Raw genomic sequence first — 21,585 nt, 5'->3', positions numbered from 1 at the left:
TTCTCCCACAAGTCAACTCCTAAATAAAGCACAAAACAGTCCAGCATACTTTAACAATTACTTTATTTCTTGTACTTCATTAACTGTGAACAATCTGAAGTGGGTTACTTCCAAGGCAGCAGATAAATGTGACAGCTTTCTTCCTAGGATATGAGTCATTCCTTCAGTACCTGTCCTTAACTGAGACTGCGTCTTGCACCCTATTCCTTATCTAGTGCACTACCTTCGACCAGAGCCCATAGGACTATAGTCAAAAGTAGTGCTCTATAGTAGTGCACTATAAAGGGAATAGGGTGCCATTTGGGACGCAAGAGGAGTGACAATTATATCCACACTGACAGATACAGAACTCAGACGTTATTTCTGAGCAGACGGTTCAGTTGGCTGTTTTTCATCCCAGAGACGACTACTGTGCACCGTCATGTTTACTTTCCAAAAGCATAGTATGCGTCCCAGATGGCACCCTATTCCCTTTATAGTGCACTACTTTTGACCAGAGCCCATAGGGTCAGCGCGTGTGTATATTTGATGGCATTCCAGCCCATAGGCCTCTGGTCAATAGTAGTACCCTATATAGGGAATAGGATGCCATCTGGGACACCAAGCCCACCCAGGCTCAGCTCACACTCTCACAAGATACACTGAGATCCCCCATGTTGTACAACACAAGCAGCCAGTGGTGAAGAATCCTAATCCCAGAGTATTTCATATCACAATGTAAAAAATATTGCTATTTAAAAACCAGCGACTCAGCACAAAACCTTGCCCTATATTAAGTCCCATCCCACCTCCCCACATCCTCAAAAAGAAGGGGACAAGGACATGATTCTAACGAGTGTTACCTTTCATGCATTATGAAAACGGAGCAAGATGGGCGAGCTTTGTGGATGGCGTTCAATTTAACAAAGATGTTCAACTGGATGTTATCGAAACACTGAGATAAAAACACACAGACAGCAAAACATCTGTTATTTTTCATGATTATTTCATTCATGTCATCATGGCTAGCAGGGCCTTTCAGTTAACATGGTGTGTGGTGATGTAAAGTGGGCCTGTTGTGATAGCGAGTGGTCGGTCGGTGTGTTTCATTGACAGTGCTTTGGGTTGGGTCAGTGCTAACTAGCAGCAGAGAGGAAAGAGGAAGGAACAGGCCTGGGACAAAGCTGACAGTGTTGCTGGTGGTGGAGGGGTTGGTATGGTGGTCAATGGCTGTGTGTGTGTCACAGTCAGTGCAAAATAATTTATGTCAGTGTGTGTGTGTGTGTGTGTGTGTGCACTTGATGGCAATCCAGGTCGGTAGTTGTTTGGTTTTCCTCTCTACGAGTTTAGTTGGCCAGCACTTGGGGACGAACGTGTTAATTCAAAGACATCAGAGAGAAGATGGTCTCTCTCTAACAGCCCTGAGAGTGAGAAGAATCCCAACAGAACAGTGGAAGCTAACTCTCCCATGGAGACAGACAACAGGTCAAGTCCTAAATGCATCGCAGGGGGGTGGAGGTCGGTCCCAATATTAAAGTCCATGTAACCGTTCTATATCGGTCAGAGCAGTCAGGCCAGGCTGCGGTGCCACACCACATCACATCACGCAGCACTTGTTCTTGTGTTTGTGAGGGTCTTTGAAGCGTAGTCTCTGTCTGGAGCGGTATTTCTCCAGGTAGGTCAGCTGCTTGCTGTTGATCGCTCCCCTGCGCTTCCTGAGACAGAGAAAGACAGGTCTATTGTTACTCCCTACAGGAATCATTGTTCTGTCCCAACTGGCACCCTATTCACTAACTCTGACCAGTGCCCACAGTGTACCCAAAGGGCTCTGGCCAAAAGCAGTGCACTATATAGTGAATAAGGTTCCCATAGGGCTCTGGTCAAAAGTAGTGCACCATTTAGGGACTAGACTCATCAAGACTGATTGTTCATTTCGTATATTATACTTGAAGTTAAACAGCTTGACATTTTAGCCCTACACCACAATGCTAACATGGATAGCTTCGCTATATATAAGGGCCGTCATGTAAAGTCACATTTATAATTCACTTTGGGACGATTTACCGGATCCAGATGAAGCCTATTTATTCTGGACTAAAAAGCACTTTAAATTGAGATTCTCCACTGAGCATGGTGCTCAGTCCGAGAAGGCAGTAGGCTTGATATTTTTCCAGAGAACCCGACCCATAATGTAAAGCCTATGAGTGTCAGAAGAATCCAGATGTGTGCAGAGCCCTGGTTGAGTGAATGACTCTCCCGGCTCAAGCCACGTAGGCCTCCTCACTGGAGACTGGTTTAATCCCCATCTCCACCTTCCCTCCTAATTATCCCTTGTCATGATGTCTACAGCTGTCAGATGAAACATGAACAACACTAAAGGTTGAGTGGACTTCCACTCTCCTTAAAAACATAAAGAGACGGAAGGTGAGGTATACATGCTGCCTGATGAACTGAACCTGGAGGTGAGGTATATATGCTGCCTGATGAACTGAACCTGGAGGTGAGGTATACATGCTGCCTGATGAACTGAACCTGGAGGTGAGGTATACATGCTGCCTGATGAACTGAACCTGGAGGTGAGGTATACATGCTGCCTGATGAACTGAACCTGGAGGTGAGGTATACATGCTGCCTGATGAACTGAACCTGGAGGTGAGGTGTACATGCTGCCTGATGAACTGAACCTGGAGGTGAGGTGTACATGCTGCCTGATGAACTGAACCTGGAGGTGAGGTGTACATGCTGCCTGATGAACTGAACCTGGAGGTGAGGTGTACATACTGCCTGATGAACTGAACCTGGAGGTGAGGTGTACATGCTGCCTGATGAACTGAACCTGGAGGTGAGGTGTACATACTGCCTGATGAACTGAACCTGGAGGTGAGGTATACATACTGCCTGATGAACTGAACTGCCTCCTCATACTTCATCCCACCCTCGATCAGAGCCAGAGCCACCAGCACAGGAGCCCTGGAGGGAGAAACACAAAGAAAAAGCCTTCACGTGCTGCTACTAATACTGGGACTTAAAGACACAGTCATGCTGCTACTAATACTGGGACTTAAAGACACAGTCATGCTGCTACTAATACTGGGACTTAAAGACACAGTCATGCTGCTACTAATACTGGGACTTAAAGACACAGTCATGCTGCTACTAATACTGGGACTTAAAGACACAGTCATGCTGCTACTAATACTGGGACTTAAAGACACAGTCATGCTGCTACTAATACTGGGACTTAAAGACACAGTCATGCTGCTACTAATACTGGGACTTAAAGACACAGTCATGCTGCTACTAATACTGGGACTTAAAGACACAGTCATGCTGCTACTAATACTGGGACTTAGAAACAGCATTCACATAGTAATACTGGGAATTAAAGACATCCATTAGTTCCTGTTATGCCCCAAGCAACGTGTTGTCACAACACAGCCAGGTCCCAGGGATTGGAGTTAAAGGCAGGAGGATTCTGGTTTGGACAAAGGAAAGCCTTGCTGCGGGTTGAGAGCTGGAACTAGTTGTTTGTGCTGTATTTCGCCATGATATGGGCACTAATATTTACAGGTAACAAATCATTATGGAACGCTGTAGCCCACGTTCCCTTTTCTAGCCTTATATGGGTTGTTGCTGTGGTTACTGTTAGTCAGTCTGGAAATAGAAAGCTGGAGAGTATAACACCACTAACACAAACACTGGATTTCTAGGAATCATTGTAACAGATGAGGTGCCTGCCTGCCTGGACATGGACATGAGACATTCAAATATATTCATCTATCTAACTCTACCCTGTCAGACCATGTCAGCCCCCAGAGCACTTAGATGTTGCAGAGGTACCAGCTGAAACCCAAAGACTCTCAGCTGATTAACAGGACAACAAACAGTTTGGAGTAAAGCAAACATTGGCGCCCTGTCAAAAACCACAGAGTCCCAGAGGAGGTCTCCAGTACGTCAGAGATAGACATTTTTACATTTTTAGTCATTTAGCAGACGCTCTTGTCCAGAGCGACTTACAGTTAATGCATACATTATTATTTGTATTTAATTTTTCATACTGGCCCCCCGTGGGAATCGAACCCACAACCCTGGCGTTGCAAACGCCATGCTCTACCAACTGAGCTACATCCCTGCCAGCCATTCCATCCCCTACCCTGGGCCAATTGTGCGCCGCCCCATGGATCTCCCGGTCGCGGCCGGCTACGACAGAGCCTGGATTCGAACCAGGATCTCTAGTGGCACAGCTAGCACTGCGATGCATTGCCTTAGACCACTGCGCCACTCGGGAGACTTAAGACGGTGCTTCACCAACCCAGGGAGGGGAGGCTGGGGGGGTCAGGGGCTGGGGGGCTCCTTCAGCTTACCCAGGGAGGGGAGGGGAAGAGGGGAGGCTGGGGGGCTCCTTCGGCTTACCCAGGGAGGGGAGGGGAAGAGGGGAGGCTGGGGGGCTCATTCAGCTTACCCGGGGAGGGGAAGAGGCTGGGGAGGACAGGGGGCTGGGGGGTATCTTTCAGCTTACCCGGGAGGAGGGGGCTGGGGAGAACAGGGGGCTTGGGGGGCTCCTTCAGCTTACCCAGGGCAGGGAAGGGAGGGGCTGGGGAGGACAGGGGGCTGGGGGGCTCCTTCAGCTTACCCAGGGATGGGAGGGGAGGGGCTGGGGAGAACAGGGGGCTGGGGGGGCTCCTTCAGCTTACCCAGGGAGGGGAGGGGCTGGGGAGGGCTGGGGGGGGGCTCCTTCAGCTTACCCAGGGCAGGGAAGGGAGGGGCTGGGGAGGACAGGGGGCTGGGGGGGCTCCTTCAGCTTACCCAGGGCAGGGAAGGGAGGGGCTGGGGAGGACAGGGGGCTGGGGGGGCTCCTTCAGCTTACCCAGGGATGGGAGGGGAGAGGAAGAGGGACTCCTTCAGCTTCCTACCAATGAGCTCAACCATTATTAGTACCAACAGCCTGGTTTGACCTGGTTTAAGGGTGCATCCCAAATGGCTCCCTATTTCCCACAGGGTCAAAAGTAGGGCACTATGTAGGGAATAGGGTGCCATTTGAGACGCATCCTAAGCTTTCTCCTCTACTAGCTAGCTAATACTCCATCAGTACAGATGTGACTCGCTGTCTCTCCTCTGCCATAGAGAAGACCTGAAGGAACACCAGACAGGACAGGACAGAGCTAAAATGAGCCTGGTAACCAGATCAGTTTGTGCTTCTGTTTAGTCAACTCCTCTGTTATGTTGGTTAGCATGCCAAACATAATAACTAATGTATGGCATGCCAAATGGGAGTCAAGAGGCTAAACTATAGAACATACAGTACAGGTCTGGGCATGGGCAACCATAATACAGCTAACTGACATTTGACAAGACAACTGGAAACGTCCCAAATGGCACCCTATTCCCTACATAGCGCACTACTTTTGGCCAGAGCTGTTTGACTCTGGTGAGCTAGCTAGTGGAGATTCAATCTGAGAGGATACATTTAGAGACACAATACAAATAAATGCTGCTTCAACGTTGTTCAGACCTCAACCTCTGTGCTTTGAATAATAAACGGTGGATTAGTTGTGAAGGAGTGTCCCTTGGCTAACAGTTGACTTTGGCTTGGGTCTGCCTGCGTGCAGAGAGAGGGTCCTGGTCAGGCTGTAGAAGAGGAGAGACTGATGGCTGTTGGGACTGTTGCCGTCACAGTGGGGGTGACAGACACAGGGTGACACAGCAGCCTCGTGAGCTTGGTTCAACTGTCTTACCCCATCAGAACCCTACAATAGAAGAGTAGTAATGTTCCGTACCGTCCCAGCCCGGCTACACAGTGTACTGCCACACAGCAGCCAGGGTCCTCACAGAACTTGCTCTTCAGCAGGTTCAGCCAATCATCTACGATCTTAGTGGGAGGAGGGGCACCGTCATCAAAGGCCCAGTCCTGGAAAATACAAAATACATTTGCATTAGAAAAAATGTAATTGTCCACACAATGTGGAAATTGGTCTTCGGCACCACACATCGTAAACAGTACAGTACTGTCTCTGACAGAAACAGCTGATTAGCATTGGCACTGAGGGAGACAGAGTAGCACTACACTGCACTCCTGCCTCCTGAAACTGAGGAACCAGACAAAGCAATATCCCCTACTGAGGGTGAATGTCTTAAAGGGGATTGTGAACCGCTGCATGTCTGAAACAACTGGTTCCAAGTCCCTGCACACTGTAAATGAGACATCTGTACCCGCACAACAGGAGGAGAGCAGAGTGTACCATCCTCAGTCATCCAGACATGACTCACAACATGAGACAACTGCCACCACAGACAACATACTGTCCTGTGTCCTTCCTACAGTATTCACTGTTCCTGCTATCTCAACAAGCACCTCCCATCCAAACACAGTGGGGACATTCAGTCAGCGACCGGCGGTTTCTGAGGGCCTAGATTCATCTCAAATGGCATCCTATTATTCCCTATATAGTGCACTACCATAGGGCTCTGGTCAAAAAGTAGTGCACTATGTAGGGAATAGGGTGCCATTTGGGACGCAAGTCCTGTTCCATCAGCAACAAGAGCTTCAGGAAAACCTGCTGTCAACCCAGACACACTATAAGGGGTTTGTTTGTAGTTGGTGCAAAACCACAACAGAGAACAGATATCTGGTGACTGTTTGAGTACATATTTTGATGGGTTTGGGTAGTGTAAATTAACCAGATAGTCGGTTGGATTCAATGTATTTTTCTTGCCATGTTGGCCTATCATCCTCTATAATGACAAATATTATTTCATTGAAGGATTAGACAATGATAGTAGATTAGTTAAGAAATCCATCACAAGGTCAGATATAGGCCTAACGCACCATACAGCATCAAGGATGCTCAACTGAGCTGTTTGACTCCTCCATTTGACAGATGAAGGCTTAAAGCAGAAACCATGGGTATCTAGGAGGGATCAGGCACACTAGAGACACACACACACACACACCTCTTATCTTCTAGTGGAATGGGACTTCCAACAACACCATACCTTCCCCCTGTGTTTGATGACAATGCATTACCAAGGCAACAGCTCCCTTCCAAAGCCCTTGGGGCACAGCAGAGCCGGTGGTTCACAGGCCAGGCTGGGAAGGGTGTTATGATGACAATCACCATTTCATACTACCATGAATAGAAGGGTGCAACTGGGACTTTCTCATCCAAAACCAAGTAAAACATACTGCTTTTGATTATAGTTACAAAAATGATCTGAAGAACTGATACTACAGGATGAAAAGGATGATCTAATCCTGGTTTAGTACCAGTAACAGGATGATCTAATCCTGGTTTAGTACCACTAACAGGATTATCTAATCCTGGTTTAGTACCACTAACAGGATGATCTAATCCTGGTTTAGTACCACTAACAGGATGATCTAATCCTGGTTTAGTACCACTAACAGGATGATCTAATCCTGGTTTAGTACCAGTACTTCTAGGAATGTTCTATGAATGCCAGATTACAGAGCATGTACAGAGACTTTTATCCATTGAAAATGTCTTGCCAGTGTCCGTCAGTGTTTCCTAGCGGTGTTTCTTCAGATCATCTCCAGTGAGGCAACAACAGGAGTGGTGGGTGGGAACTAACTCTACACTGGGGCTAGTGGCATTCCACATGGACACTGCAGGCTGTGTCCCAAATGGGCCATAGGACCCAGAGACTAGGGCCGGGACGTACCAGTATCGCGATACTCATTAGCATCGTGGAAGGAAACATAACATGAAGCGGATGTAACAGCCCTAATGTTGGAAACATCATCATGTTGTCATCAAGAGTCACATTTATTTATTTTCCAAACTACAGCACACAATATTTTACATACAGCAGGTTTAAGGACCAAAGAGTTTGGTCTGCTTCGTGTTTTAGTTTTTGCCCTGGAAATAAATATTGCGATACTGTTATCGTCACTGCCCTACCAGAGCCCATAGGATTCTGGTACAAAGTAGGGCAATATATAGGATATTAGGGCGCAATTTGGGACGCACACAGTAACACACAGGCAAAACCCACAACAGGGTCCATTCTTCTCTCTCTTCAGTGTTACAGGTATGACATCAATCCTGTACACTGCACGGCCTGACCCTAACCTCACCTGAAATGCTTTGAATTGCTCTGCTTCCTGCTATGGATGTCGAAAGAAGTTATGGACAACAAGATATGTAAAAGTCACCATAACACAGATGATGCAGAAATGCCTATTTGCATGTCTGTTTTGATGCCACAGAACTGCATAGTGGGTGAACCTGCTGTGACAACCTTTAGAGTAAACCTCTCCCTAATAGAATCTTAGACTGTAGAGAGGATGTGGTTAAAAAATAACATTTAAATCCACTAAGAGGTTAACAGTAAGCTATTAATGTTGTGAAGCCCATTCCAACGCAGCCCAGAGCTAGTGACAAGAGCTTGGTGGTGGAGGCAGAGTTTTAATTGTGGCCGAAGAACGTCTTAGGCCATTTCTCGGAACCCCCAGAACAGACCCTGTCACCATGGTATCCCTCCGCCTCTGCAACTTGACTCTTGTACGGCAGGGAGTGAGACGATTGGCAGAGTCTACGTCTCAAATCTGGCACCCTATTCCCTTTATAGTGCAGTGCACTATTTATGATTAGGGCCCATACAGTTCTGGTCAAAAGTAGTGCACTATATACAGTGAGGGAAAAAAGTATTTGATCCCCTGCTGATTTTGTACGTTTGCCCACTGACAAAGACATGATCAGTCTATAATTTTAATGGTAGGTTTATTTGAACAGTGAGAGACAGAATCATGAGAAAAAAATCCAGAAAAACACATGTCAAAAATGTTATAAATTGATTTGCATTTTAATGAGGGAAATAAGTATTTGACCCCTCTGCAAAACATGACTTAGTACTTGGTGGCAAAACCCTTGTTGGCAATCACAGAGGTCAGATGTTTCTTGTAGTTGGCCACCAGGTTTGCACACATCTCAGGAGGGATTTTGTTCCACTCCTCTTTGCAGATCTTCTCCAAGTCATTAAGGTTTCGAGGCTGACGTTTGGCAACTCGAACCTTCAGCTCCCTCCACAGATCTTCTATGGGATTAAGGTCTGGAGACTGGCTAGGCCACTCCAGGACCTTAATGTGCTTCTTCTTCAGCCACTCCTTTGTTGCCTTGGCCGTGTGTTTTGGGTCATTGTCATGCTGGAATACCCATCCACGACCCATCTTCAATGCCCTGGCTGAGGGAAGGACGTTCTCACCCAAGATTTGACGCTACATGGCCCCGTCCATCGTCCCTTTGATGCAGTGAAGTTGTCCTGTCCCCTAAGCAGAAAAACACCCCTAAAGCATAATGTTTCCACCTCCATGTTTGACGGTGGGGATGGTGTTCTTGGGGTCATAGGCAGCAATCCTCCTCCTCCAAACACAGCGAGTTGAGTTGATGCCAAAGAGCTCGATTTTAGTCTCATCTGACCACAACACTTTCACCCAGTTCTCCTCTGAATCATTCAGATCTTCATTGGCAAACTTCAGACGGCATGTATATGTGCTTTCTTGAGCAGGGGGACCTTGCGGACGCTGCAGGACTTCAGTCCTTCACGGTGTAGTGTGTTACCAATTGTTTTCTTGGTGACTATGGTCCCAGCTGCCTTGAGATCATTGACAAGATCCTCCCGTGTAGTTCTGGGCTGTTTTCTCACCGTTCTCATGATCATTGCAACTCCACGAGGTGAGATCTTGCATGGAGCCCCAGGCCGAGGGAGATTGACAGTTATTTTGTGTTTCTTCCATTTGCGAATAATCGCACCAACTGTTGTCACCTTCTCACCAAGCTGCTTGGCGATGGTCTTGTAACCCATTCCAGCCTTGTGTAGGTCTACAATCTTGTCCCTGACATCCTTGGAGAGCTCTTTGGTCTTGGCCATGGTGGAGAGTTTGGAATCTGATTGATTGCTTCTGTGGACAGGTGTCTTTTATACAGGTAACAAGTTGATATTAGGAGCACTCCCTTTAAGAGTGTGCTCCTAATCTCAGCTCATTACCTGTATAAAAGACACCTGGGAAACCGAAATCTTTCTGATTGAGAGGGGGTCAAATACTTATTTCCCTCATTAAAATGCAAATCAATTTATAACATTTTTGACATGCGTTTTTCTGGATTTTTTTGTTGTTATTCTGTCTCTCACTGTTCAAATAAACGTAACATTAAAATTATAGACTGATAGTTTCTTTGTCAGTGGGCAAACGTACAAAATCAACAGGGGATCAAATACTTTTTCCCCTCACTGTAGGAAATAGGGTGCCATTTGGGACACTATCTGAATGAGTCCACAATCCCTTTATATCAGCTAGATGAATGTTATCACATGATACAGAGGATGGCCTATGTTAAGACAGTCACAAGGTGGATGGATTCACCTCTGGTACATGCCACTGTTATTACGGTTATATATGGCCTTCAAATATACCCCCACTATTACTGATATACAGGTAAGAATAAACTAATGTGCTAAAGCAGTGTGTGTGGGAGTAACATTTCACCGTATAATGCCAATAAATAACCATCACCATCCATGCCAGACAGACAGACCGTGCAGCACATTACACAGCGTGCTGAATGAGACAGACAACAACAACAACATGGTTTCCATCTGGAGTTCAGGGAGATGTGGAAGGGAACAACAGTGAACTGGTTTCACCTGCCAGCCAGTCTCTCTCAGCTGGTGGCTAATCTTCATTTATCTGTGCTCTCTGCTGTGCTACTATTGAAGCAGAGGCACTGACCCAGTCACAGTCAGCCAGCCAGTGTATAAGGGTGCGTCCCAAATGGCACCCTGTTCCCTACATAGTGCACTACCTTTGACCAGAGCCAGACTCAGTCAGCCAGGATACAAGGCTCTCTCTCACACAGGGAAGAGAAGAGAGAGGACTCTGTGTGACCGTGTCCCTCTGATAACACAACAGGGAGAGGGTAGCTAAGGGCCTGATATAACCCTGACTTCAAGCTATCTCCCCATCCCTACATTCTTCTCATCTGATGCTACCCCTCCTCCGAGAGGGTACTCTATTCCCAACAACGTTATTTAGTCAGAGAGAGAGAAAGAGAGGAGAGGAGAGGAGAGGAGAGGAGAGGAGAGGAGAGGAGAGGAGAGGAGAGGAGAGGAGAGGAGAGGGAGAAGCAGAGAGAGAGGCTAGAGACACTGCAGATCCCATGGCAACCCAATGTTGACAGGCCAAGAGGGAGAGCAGGGTCTCAGATGTTGGACTGACAGAGGCTTGGTGGGGAGGTGAGGGGGTGGAGAGGGGGAAGTGAGGGGGTGGGGATGTGGGGGGGGGTTCTCCCTGTGAAGGCTTGTAAAGGCTTCACAGCACGGGGGGAAAAGCTGAGAGAGCAGGAGGGGATGTGTAAGGAGGGGTGCTACGATTCCTCAGCCTGATGTGTGTGTGTTACAATTCCTCCTGCTGCTACTCATGAGTTCTCCCTGTAGAACCAGCGGTCGACAAGCTACCCCCCACCTTGCCAGGGGAACATTGCCGCTACCCGCTGCCAAAACAGCCCTAACAACCTGAGATGATCTCAGGAGTTTAGCCTTTCCCTGTGACTGGCTGTTCATTAAAGTGGCGAAGCTACCGGAAGACATGGTGGGGCTGTGTTTGGGCTGCATGCTGAGGTGAGAGAGAGAGAGAGAGGAGGGGGGAGGAGAAGAAGGGAGAGGAGAGGAAGGGGGAGGAAAGGAGAGGAAGGGGAAGGAAAGGAGAGGAAGGGGAGGAGAGGAGAGGAAGGGGGAGGAGAGGAGAGGAAGGAGAGGAGAGGAGAGGAAGGGGGAGGAGAGGAGAGGAAGGAGAGGTGAGAAGAGGAAGGGGGGAGACGAGAGGAGTAAACAATGAGGTAAACCTTGACGCTGAGCCAGATGTGTGTGTGTGTGTGCTCAGGGCAGGAGATAGTGTTTCCTCTACTCCAACACATGTGCAGCAGGGTGAGATCATGAATGACATCCTCCACAGGGCAGAGTGGGGAAACAGGGTCACGTTCAGTAGGAACAAACTGGAGAAAATGTTTTGAAACGGACGGAAAACAAAAGCGAGTAGGCTTCTCTCAATGGACCAGTTCAGGTAGCAGTAGGCTAGTCTCAATGGACCAGTTCAGGTAGCAGTAGGCTAGTCTCAATGGACCAGTTCAGGTAGCAGTAGGCTACGTTTCCCCTCATTTTGTACCTACTGAACACCACCAGGGTCGTATTCATTAATGCACAGTGTACCAAAACGTTTGGCACCGTAGCAAAACGTCTTGCAACAGAAAAAGGTTTTCTCATTGGACAAATTCAGGTAGGTCCCCCTCGTTTCAGACTGTTTTGCTTCCGTTTGGTTCCTAGTGAATACGACCCTTGTGAGAGAGAGTAGAGAAGAGAAGTGAAGAGAGATCCTGTGTGTGTGTGTGTGTGTGTGTGTATCTTCACTCACCATGACTGTGATACCATCCTTCTCCAGTGGTGTCTTGTCGTAGGTGACCTCACACACCCGGACCACTGTTGTTGCACCATACTGCTTCAGATCCTACAAGAGGGAGGGGGGGGAAACCATTCAAACCATATTTCTGTCAATTAACATCTGTATATGGTCTGTTTGTGCCATTTCTCTTTAGAGTGTGCTTGCTATAAATCTTTGTTGCTGCTATCTACATTTTGTCCATAGAACTTGATATAAATGGTGTGGCTAATACAAGGGATGGGATAGTGTCCTGTCCATCCATCCATCTACTGGTAACTTCATTAAAACCATTCATGAACACATTCATATGTTGGAGGTTTTGACAATGGGCCCTGTTCAAAAGTAGTCCACTATAGAGGGAATAGGGTGTCAATTGGGACTCAGACCCTGACTGTTCTGAATTCATTTTATCAAGGTGTTCTTGTAAGGCTTCACCTAGCCCAGGGGTGTCAAACATCGGCCCACGGGCCGGATCAGGCCCGCAAACGGGTTTAATCCGGCCCGCGAGATGATTTTGTAAAGTATAAAAATTAGCTGCAATTTTTCAATAAAAGAAACTGCTGTTCCAATTGTGTCCACTGGATGGCGCAATAGCAATTGTGTTAAGCAAGCAAACTGTTTATACCGGGGCAGAGCAAATAGGTCAAGCAAGTGCAGCCAGTCCGGATGAGCTACTTTGTTTTGCCCGCGATATTTATTACGGCTTCTACTTTTAACATTATGTGCTTTGGCACCCTCATTGCCCCAATATGTCTCTGTCAAAAAAGAGAAAAGTGGACGCAGAGTGCAGAGTGTTCCAAGAAAAATTGTCATCCTTCTATTTATTCACGGAATTGAATGGGAAAGCTGTATGTTTGGTGTGTTCACAGCATGTTGCAGTGCTGAAAGAATATAACCTTCGTCGCCACTATGTAAGTCTTCATGCCGACAAATATGACAACTTTCAAGGACAGCAGAGAAGAGAGAAGGTGAATGAACTGTTGGTGGGTCTGAAGAAACAGCAGTCTGTGTTTACTCACAGCCGAGACATCAGTGACGCTGCAGTGAAAGCTAGCTACCTCATTGCTAATGAAATCGCAGTGGCTTCAAAACCATTTAGTGAGGGTGAATTTGTAAAAACATGCATGATGAAGGCAGCAGAGATTGTGTGCCCTGAAAAGCACCAGGCTTTTGCAATTGATGAAAGCACGGACATTACAGATGTTGTACAACTGGCCATTTTCATCCGCGGAGTTGGTGCCGATGACAGATACAACGACAGCAGCTGATATTTTCACTGCACTCGTCGGCGCGCTGGACAGGGTCGGAGTGGACTGGTCCCGCGCTGTCAGCCTGGCTACAGATGGTGCGCCCTCAATTATCGGGAAAAAAGCAGGCGTTGTGACAAAGTTCAGAGAGAAAGTGCAATCTGCAAATGGAGGACATGATTTTTGGACTTTTCACTGTATTTTGCACCAGGAGGCTTTGTGTTGCAAGTCATTAAAGATGGATAACGTCATGAAGGTGGTCATCCAAACTGTTAATTTCATCCGATCCAGAAGCTTGAATCACCGTCAGTTTGACAGCCTTCTCAGAGAGAAAGACCACATCTATGGCCTGCCATACCACACTGAGGTAAGATGGTTAAGCCGAGGTGCTGTGCTGAGGCGTTTCTTTGATTTACGAGAAGAAATTGAACAGTTCATGGAAGAAAAGGGCAAACCAGTGTTAGAATTTCATTCCGCAGAATGGATGCAGGACCTTGCATTTATGGTGGATGTTACAGAGCACCTGAATAACTTGAACAAACAGCTGCAAGGGCGCAACAAAGTTGCCACGCAGTATTATGACAGTATTATGACAGCATTATGACAGCATACTCCTGAGTGGCGCAGTGGTCTAAGGCACTGCATCGCAGTGCTAACTGTGCCACTAGAGATCCTGGTTCGAATCCAGGCTCTGTCGCAGCCGGCCGCGACCGGGAGACTCATGGGCGGCGCACAATTGGTCCAGCGTCGTCCAGGGTAGGGGAGGGAATGGCCGGCAGGGATATAGCTCAGTTGGTAGAGCATGGCGTTTGCAACGCCAGGGTTGTGGGTTTGATTCCCACGGGGGGCCAGTATAAAAAAAAAAAAATAGATGTATTCACTAACTGTAAGTCGCTCTGGATAAGAGCGTCTGCTAAATGACTAAAATGTAAATGTAAAATACATTCTTTCAAGTTGAAGCTGTCATTGTGGGAGACGCAACTCGCCGGTGGTGATGCAGCTCACTTCCCCTGTCTGAAAAATGTGTGCGCGACCCAACATGTGGCAGACATGAAGCGGTTCAAAGATAAAATAACGGGACTTCTTAAGGGAGTTTGAGCAACGCTTTCAGATTTTTGGTGAACTGGAGAAAGACTTCAAAGTTTTTTGTTCGCCATTCACTGTGAATCCCTCTGATCTGCCCGTCAGCATCCAACTTGAAATAATAGACTTGCAGTGTGACTCGGATTTGAAGGGCAAATTTGCCGCAGCTGCCTTGGACACATTTTATCAGAATCTCTTGCCAGGTTACCCCAACTTGACAGCCCTCGCTGCAAAACGGTTGTGCATGTTTGGAACCACATATCTTTGTGAGCAAGTTCTCTGTAATGAGCATAAATAAAACAAAGCTGCGCTCAAGGCTCACGCACAAGCACTTGAATCACATCCTGAAGTTGGCTGCCACTCAGGATGTGACGCCTGATATTGATGCGCTGGTGAAAGCTAAAAGATGCCAGGTATCAGGAGTCAAATAAACTATGCAACCCCACTTAAAGTGCTGCATGAGACACCCTGATATAGTTCTGTGATCTGTGATATACTTCTGTGAATCACTGAGGCATTGTGTGTTTGTGTGTTGTTTGTCCTCAGAATTTCAAATAACTTGAGGTGTTTTATGATTAATAGTGATGTTGTGCTTTTGGACACACTGTCCTCAGGCTCCAGCTTTATGTTTATATGTTTTTATGTTGATGTGCTATTGTTTTTAATTGTTTTTATTTTATTTGTATATTTAACCTATTCTTGACTCTGTGGTTCTTGCACTTGTTTGGGGAACAGGATTTCATTATTTGTATCTACATTTCTGCCTGAGAAATGACACCCTGATATAGTTCTGTGATCTGTGAAACAGTTATGTGAATCACTGAGGCATTGTGTGTTTGTGTGTTTTTTCTTTAGAATTTTGAAATAAACTTGAGGTGTTTTATGATTAATAGTGATGTTATGCTTGTACTATTTTGGACACACTGTCCTCAGGCTCCAGCTTTATGTTTTATGTTGATAGTATTAAAACAAAGAAAACAATCTGAAGTTGTTGTTTTTAAGTTATATATACCATGATTTTACCGGTCCGGCCCACTTGGGAATAGATTTTTCCTCCATGTGGCCCCTGAGCTAAAATGAGTTTGACACCCCTGACCTAGCCAGTGCTGTTGTGTAAAGAGGTACCAGGCCTGTCACATGACACAGCTAGCTACAGTAGTAATACCAATTAGATTGATTTGGTAACAGCCCTGTCACATGACACAGCTAGCTACAGTAGTAATACCAATTAGATTGATTTGGTAACAGCCCTGTCACATGACACAGCTAGCTACAGTAGTAATACCAATTAGATTGATTTGGTAACAGCCCTGTCACATGACACAGCTAGCTACAGTAGTAATACCAATTCGATTGATTTGGTAACAGCCCTGTCACATGACACAGCTAGCTACAGTAGTAATACCAATTAGATTGATTTGGTAACAGCCCTGTCACATGACACAGCTAGCTACAGTAGTAATACCAATTAGATTGATTTGGTAACAGCCCTGTCACATGACACAGCTAGCTACAGTAGTAATACCAATTAGATTGATTTGGTAACAGCCCTGTCACATGACACAGCTAGCTACAGTAGTAATACCAATTAGATTGATTTGGTAACAGCCCTGTCACATGACACAGCTAGCTACAGTAGTAATACCTATTAGATTGATTTGGTAACAGCCCTGTCACATGACACAGCTAGCTACAGTAGTAATACCTATTAGATTGATTTGGTAACAGCCCTGTCACATGACACAGCTAGCTACAGTAGTAATACCTATTAGATTGATTTGGTAACAGCCCTGTCACATGACACAGCTAGCTACAGTAGTAATACCAATTAGATTGATTTGGTAACAGCCCTGTCACATGACACAGCTAGCTACAGTAGTAATACCAATTAGATTGATTTGGTAACAGCCCTGTCACATGACACAGCTAGCTACAGTAGTAATACCTATTAGATTGATTTGGTAACAGCCCTGTCACATGACACAGCTAGCTACAGTAGTAATACCAATTAGACAGAGTAGGATGACGTTTTCCCTAGACGCTGATCTAGTGTCAGTTCTGTTTTCCCTGAGAGACTCACACGGTGTTCTTAGAACCAGGTTTTCAGGGTTAACCAATCACAGATTTCTATTGTCACCTAATTTGAATATTTAATGTCACCTAATTCCATTCATTGTCACCATGTTTCCATTGTCACCTAATTTGAATATTCATTAAGCTTAGCCCTGGGCTAAGAACATGCAGTGTGAACCTGAAGGGGTAGGAGGAGTAAACTGATCTTAGATCAGTTATCTAGGTGCCACTTCTAACCCAGCAGGATTAGACAGCCGAGAGCCAGAACAGTCTGGAAGATTCCTCTCTGTCTCACCTCGATGAAGGTGCTGAGGGTGGCGTTAGTGGGGTTGTGTGTGATGAGGAACCTCATGTTCTTGTAGCAGACCTCGACGGGGGGGGCCGGCCGGTTCATCCTGGACACACTGAGGATCCCACTCTCAGGAGAAGACGCCACGATGCCGACCCAGACCCAGACGCCCGCACCCACCCTGACAGAGGAGTCCCCAGCCCACCAGCTACAGTACACTGTCCTGACACAGCAGGCAGGAAGCCAGGCAGGCAGGCAGGCAGGCCACCAACAGGTCAACCCTGCTAGTCTCTCTGAGGTTGAGGAACAAACCCCAGCAACAACACCCCACCTCAGGAGGACTTTACAAGGTCCTCTCAAGTCTCTCCTGTCCAGGGTGTCTCAGGCTGGTGGGAATAGAGTGGGGGGTTGGAGAGGGTGAAGAGGTAGCTGTCCGTTAGCTTACACTGCCCTTGGTCACCGACACTCACTACCCCATCTGGTGAGTTAGTGGTTCTGCCGTCCGTCGGTCAGTCTACAGTCAGTGTGGGGGTGGTTGGGTCTGGGTGGGGAGGGCGACCTGGCTGTGGGCATTCAGGGGTGGGAGGTGCAGCAGGGCAGCAGGGCCATCCTGCCCCCGGGGGGGCTCAAGCGCTAAGATGTTGGGCGTGGCAGTAGTCACCGCTCCCCTGCAAGAACTCCATCAACGACTGGCCGGCCTGAGTGCAGCGCTGCAGAGACAGAGGAGAGACAGAGAGAGTCAGCGGGACTAACAGTCAAACTACACACACACTTCAACCTACTTTCTACTATCACTAGTCACTCAGTTCAGCACATAATTTCATTTTTTGTTCTAGCTGGGCTGAAGCGCGTTTGGTAAAACTTTATTCTATCAAACTACACACACAGGGTATGGAGAGGACACAGACAGACAGAACACGGTACAGTCAGACAGACACACACAGGGTATGGAGAGGACACAGACAGACAGAACACGGTACAGTCAGACAGACACACACAGGGTATGGAGAGGACACAGACAGACAGAACACGGTACAGTCAGACAGACACACACAGGGTATGGAGAGGACACAGACAGACAGAACACGGTACAGTCAGACAGACACACACAGGGTATGGAGAGGACACAGACAGACAGAACACGGTACAGTCAGACAGACACACACAGGGTATGGAGAGGACACAGACAGACAGAACACGGTACAGTCAGACAGACACACACAGGGTATGGAGAGGACACAGACAGACAGAACACGGTACAGTCAGACAGACACACACAGGGTATGAAGAGGACCCAGACAGACAGAAGACGGTACAGTCAGCCAGATATGAAACAAAACAGCATTAATAGTTTGAAAACAGCTACTGCAGCATTTATTTAGCTATAGATCACAACTCTCACTTGGGCCCGTACTTTAATATTTGTATTAAATGCCCACACTGTAGAGCCTGGAGTGTTGCCACCTGCCAACGTGGATGGTGAATTACACATTCTTTCCCGCCAATGACAAAATCTACCCACGTTCGGCAGGTGGCAGGTGTTAATTTTAGGCCCTGGGCCTAGGTGAGGATAACTGATACCCTAAAACTGTCAACTCCACAAATACCAGACATAGCCCCATACGTTAAACACACATAGCCCCATACGTTAAACACACATAGCCCCATACGTTAAACACACATAGCCCCATACTTTAAACACACATAGCCCCATACATAGTGTTACAGTTTTTCAGCAGTCTGCATACGTCGAGATCATAGGACACAAATGGAAAACACTGTGCTGTAAAGACACCTCCAGTTATTTGTACTATTTCAGCGCTGTAGGGACACTTCTCCAGTTATTTGTACTACTTCAGCGCTGTAGGGACACTTCTCCAGTTATTTGTACTTCACCACAGTAGGGACACTTCTCCAGTTATTTATATTTCAGCGCTGTAGGGACACTTCTCCAGTTATTTCTATTTCAGCACTGTAGGGAACTTCTCCAGTTATTTCTACTACTTCAGCGCTGTAAGGACACTTCTCCAGTTATTTCTACTACTTCAGCGCTGTAAGGACACTTCTCCAGTTATATCTACTACTTCAGCGCTGTAAGGACACTTCTCCAGTTATTTCTACTACTTCAGCGCTGTAAGGACACTTCTCCAGTTATTTCTACTACTTCAATCAATCAAATTGTATTTATAAAGCCCTTTTTACATCAGCAGATGTCACAAAGTGCTATACAGAAACCCAGCCTAAAACACCCAAAAGCAAGCAATGCAGATGTAGAAGCACGGTGGCTAGGAAAAACTCCCTAGAGGAACCAGGCTCTGAGGGGTGGCCTTCTGGCTGTGCCGGGTGGAGATTATAACAGTACATGGCCATTAAGGCCAGATTTTTTGATACTGGTAGTATTGTTTTACCTGTAGAGACATTCTGTAACCTAGAAGTGTTTTTTGACCTGTAGAGACATTCTGTAACCTAGTAGTGTTGTTTTACCTGTAGAGACATTCTGTAACCTAGTAGTGTTGTTTTACCTGTAGAGACATTCTGTAACCTAGTAGTGTTGTTTTACCTGTAGAGACATTCTATAACCTAGTAGTATTGTTTTACCTGTAGAGACATTCTGTAACCTAGTAGTATTGTTTTACCTGTAGAGACATTCTCTAACCTAGTAGTATTGTTTTACCTATAGAGACATTCTGTAACCTAGTAGTGTTGTTTTACCTGTAGAGACATTCTGTAACCTAGTAGTGTTGTTTTACCTGTAGAGACATTCTGTAACCTAGTAGTGTTGTTTTACCTATAGAGACATTCTGTAACCTAGTAGTGTTGTTTTACCTGTAGAGACATTCTGTAACCTAGTAGTGTTGTTTTACCTGTAGAGACATTCTGTAACCTAGTAGTGTTGTTTTACCTATAGAGACATTCTGTAACCTAGTAGTGTTGTTTTACCTATAGAGACATTCTGTAACCTAGTAGTGTTGTTTTACCTGTAGAGACATTCTGTAACCTAGTAGTGTTGTTTTACCTGTAGAGACATTCTGTAACCTAGTAGTGTTGTTTTACCTGTAGAGACATTCTGTAACCTAGTAGTGTTGTTTTACCTGTAGAGACATTCTGTAACCTAGTAGTGTTGTTTTACCTATAGAGACATTCTGTAACCTAGTAGTGTTCTGTTGTAAGGTTATAGGTTGTAGCCTACCGTTTAAATGTAATAAGGATGAGGCCGAAAACAATTAACTGCTGCTTAACTGAGGTAAAGCTGACACACTGACAGTCATTTGATATACACTATGGGGGCTTCAGCTTTACAGCTATTATAACACTTTCACCTTACCAAAATAACTTCCCTCACTAACTTGTTCAAACTGAACACATAGTAGCCTACTGTGAAGTAGAAAATCCAACTGTTGAAGTCAACTGTATGTGAAAGTAAAAGTCCAAAGTAAATGTCCCATTCAGAGAAGCCACGTATTGTACTGCTCACCTGAGCCAACTTGTCTGACAAGAAAACATCCTCAATAGACAAGAAGAGAAACAACAAGCAGTCTTCTTTAGATTCCTTCCTCGCAGCTAAAGAAGCATTTCATTCCTCTGTTACCACCAGTTTGATCAAGCTCATTAAAACACCACCGAAGAAGAACCCAGATCCTCCAAGGAGTATCTCCAACCTGTTACTATGCAGTGCTTCCCCTTCACACACTGAGCGTCGATCCACACGGCACAGAACCGGGAGAAAGCTTATAGTAATCTAGGCAAATAAATCTTTACTACGTCTTTCCTCCTGTTGTCCCTCCCCCAGGCGCGCTCTCTCTCTCTCTCTCTCTCACCCCCCCACCCCCCTTCCCTCTCTCCTCACCCCCCCCTTCCCTCCCCCCTCTCCCCCTCCCCCTCCCTCCCCCCTCTCCCCTCCCTCTCCTCCCTCTCTCCCTCCCCCTCCCTCCCTCTCCTCCCCCTCTCTCCCTCCCTCTCTCCCTCCCTCTCTCCCCCTCTCTCCCTCCCTGACACTAATAGCCATCTCTGTTCTGAACCAGTTGAGGCTGCCTTGGTTTGCCATATGACACTGACAGCACTCAACTGCTAATGTCACAAACAAATGCACTTAATGCTCAGAGAGTTAACCCATAACCTAGAAACCTAACCAACTTCACTATATGTAACAGTCACCACCAGGAGTCAGAACAACCCATAACCTAGAAACCTAACCAACTTCACTATATTTAACAGTCACCACCTGGAGTTAGAACAACCTGAGTGGCCTACTCTGTTCTCTCCCCTGGCCCTTGGCTGCTAGTACACAGAAACATAATGTACCACCATCTACTCTGTTCTCTCCCATTTCCCTAAACTGCTAGTACACATAAACATGTACCACTATGGGACCCCTCTCTTCAGTTGGCAATCAACCACATAGCGGAGCTAGCTAGCTGACAGACAACTGTGGCGGCTGAACAAAGGGGCTTGACGGGCTATTT

The 21,585-nt window shown here is 46.5% G+C and overlaps 1 protein-coding gene across 1 annotated transcript; it reads right to left on the bottom strand.

Annotated features, from left to right (window-relative positions):
• Positions 1-46: 46 nt before the first annotated feature.
• Positions 47-17,498, bottom strand: LOC121586095 (protein tyrosine phosphatase type IVA 3). The gene is made up of 5 exons (XM_041902572.2): positions 17,129-17,498; positions 12,404-12,496; positions 5,757-5,887; positions 2,875-2,949; positions 47-1,694 (listed from the first exon to the last, which is right to left on the bottom strand). Exons 1-5 carry the CDS (start codon positions 17,225-17,227, stop codon positions 1,577-1,579), a joined length of 516 nt encoding a protein of 171 aa, XP_041758506.1. The 5' UTR covers positions 17,228-17,498; the 3' UTR covers positions 47-1,576.
• Positions 17,499-21,585: the final 4,087 nt, after the last annotated feature.

Source organism: Coregonus clupeaformis, chromosome 17, assembly GCF_020615455.1.
Source record: "Coregonus clupeaformis isolate EN_2021a chromosome 17, ASM2061545v1, whole genome shotgun sequence".
In the NCBI taxonomy this organism is placed as follows: Eukaryota; Metazoa; Chordata; class Actinopteri; order Salmoniformes; family Salmonidae; genus Coregonus; species Coregonus clupeaformis.
This window is presented reverse-complemented; position numbering and strand designations above follow the sequence as displayed.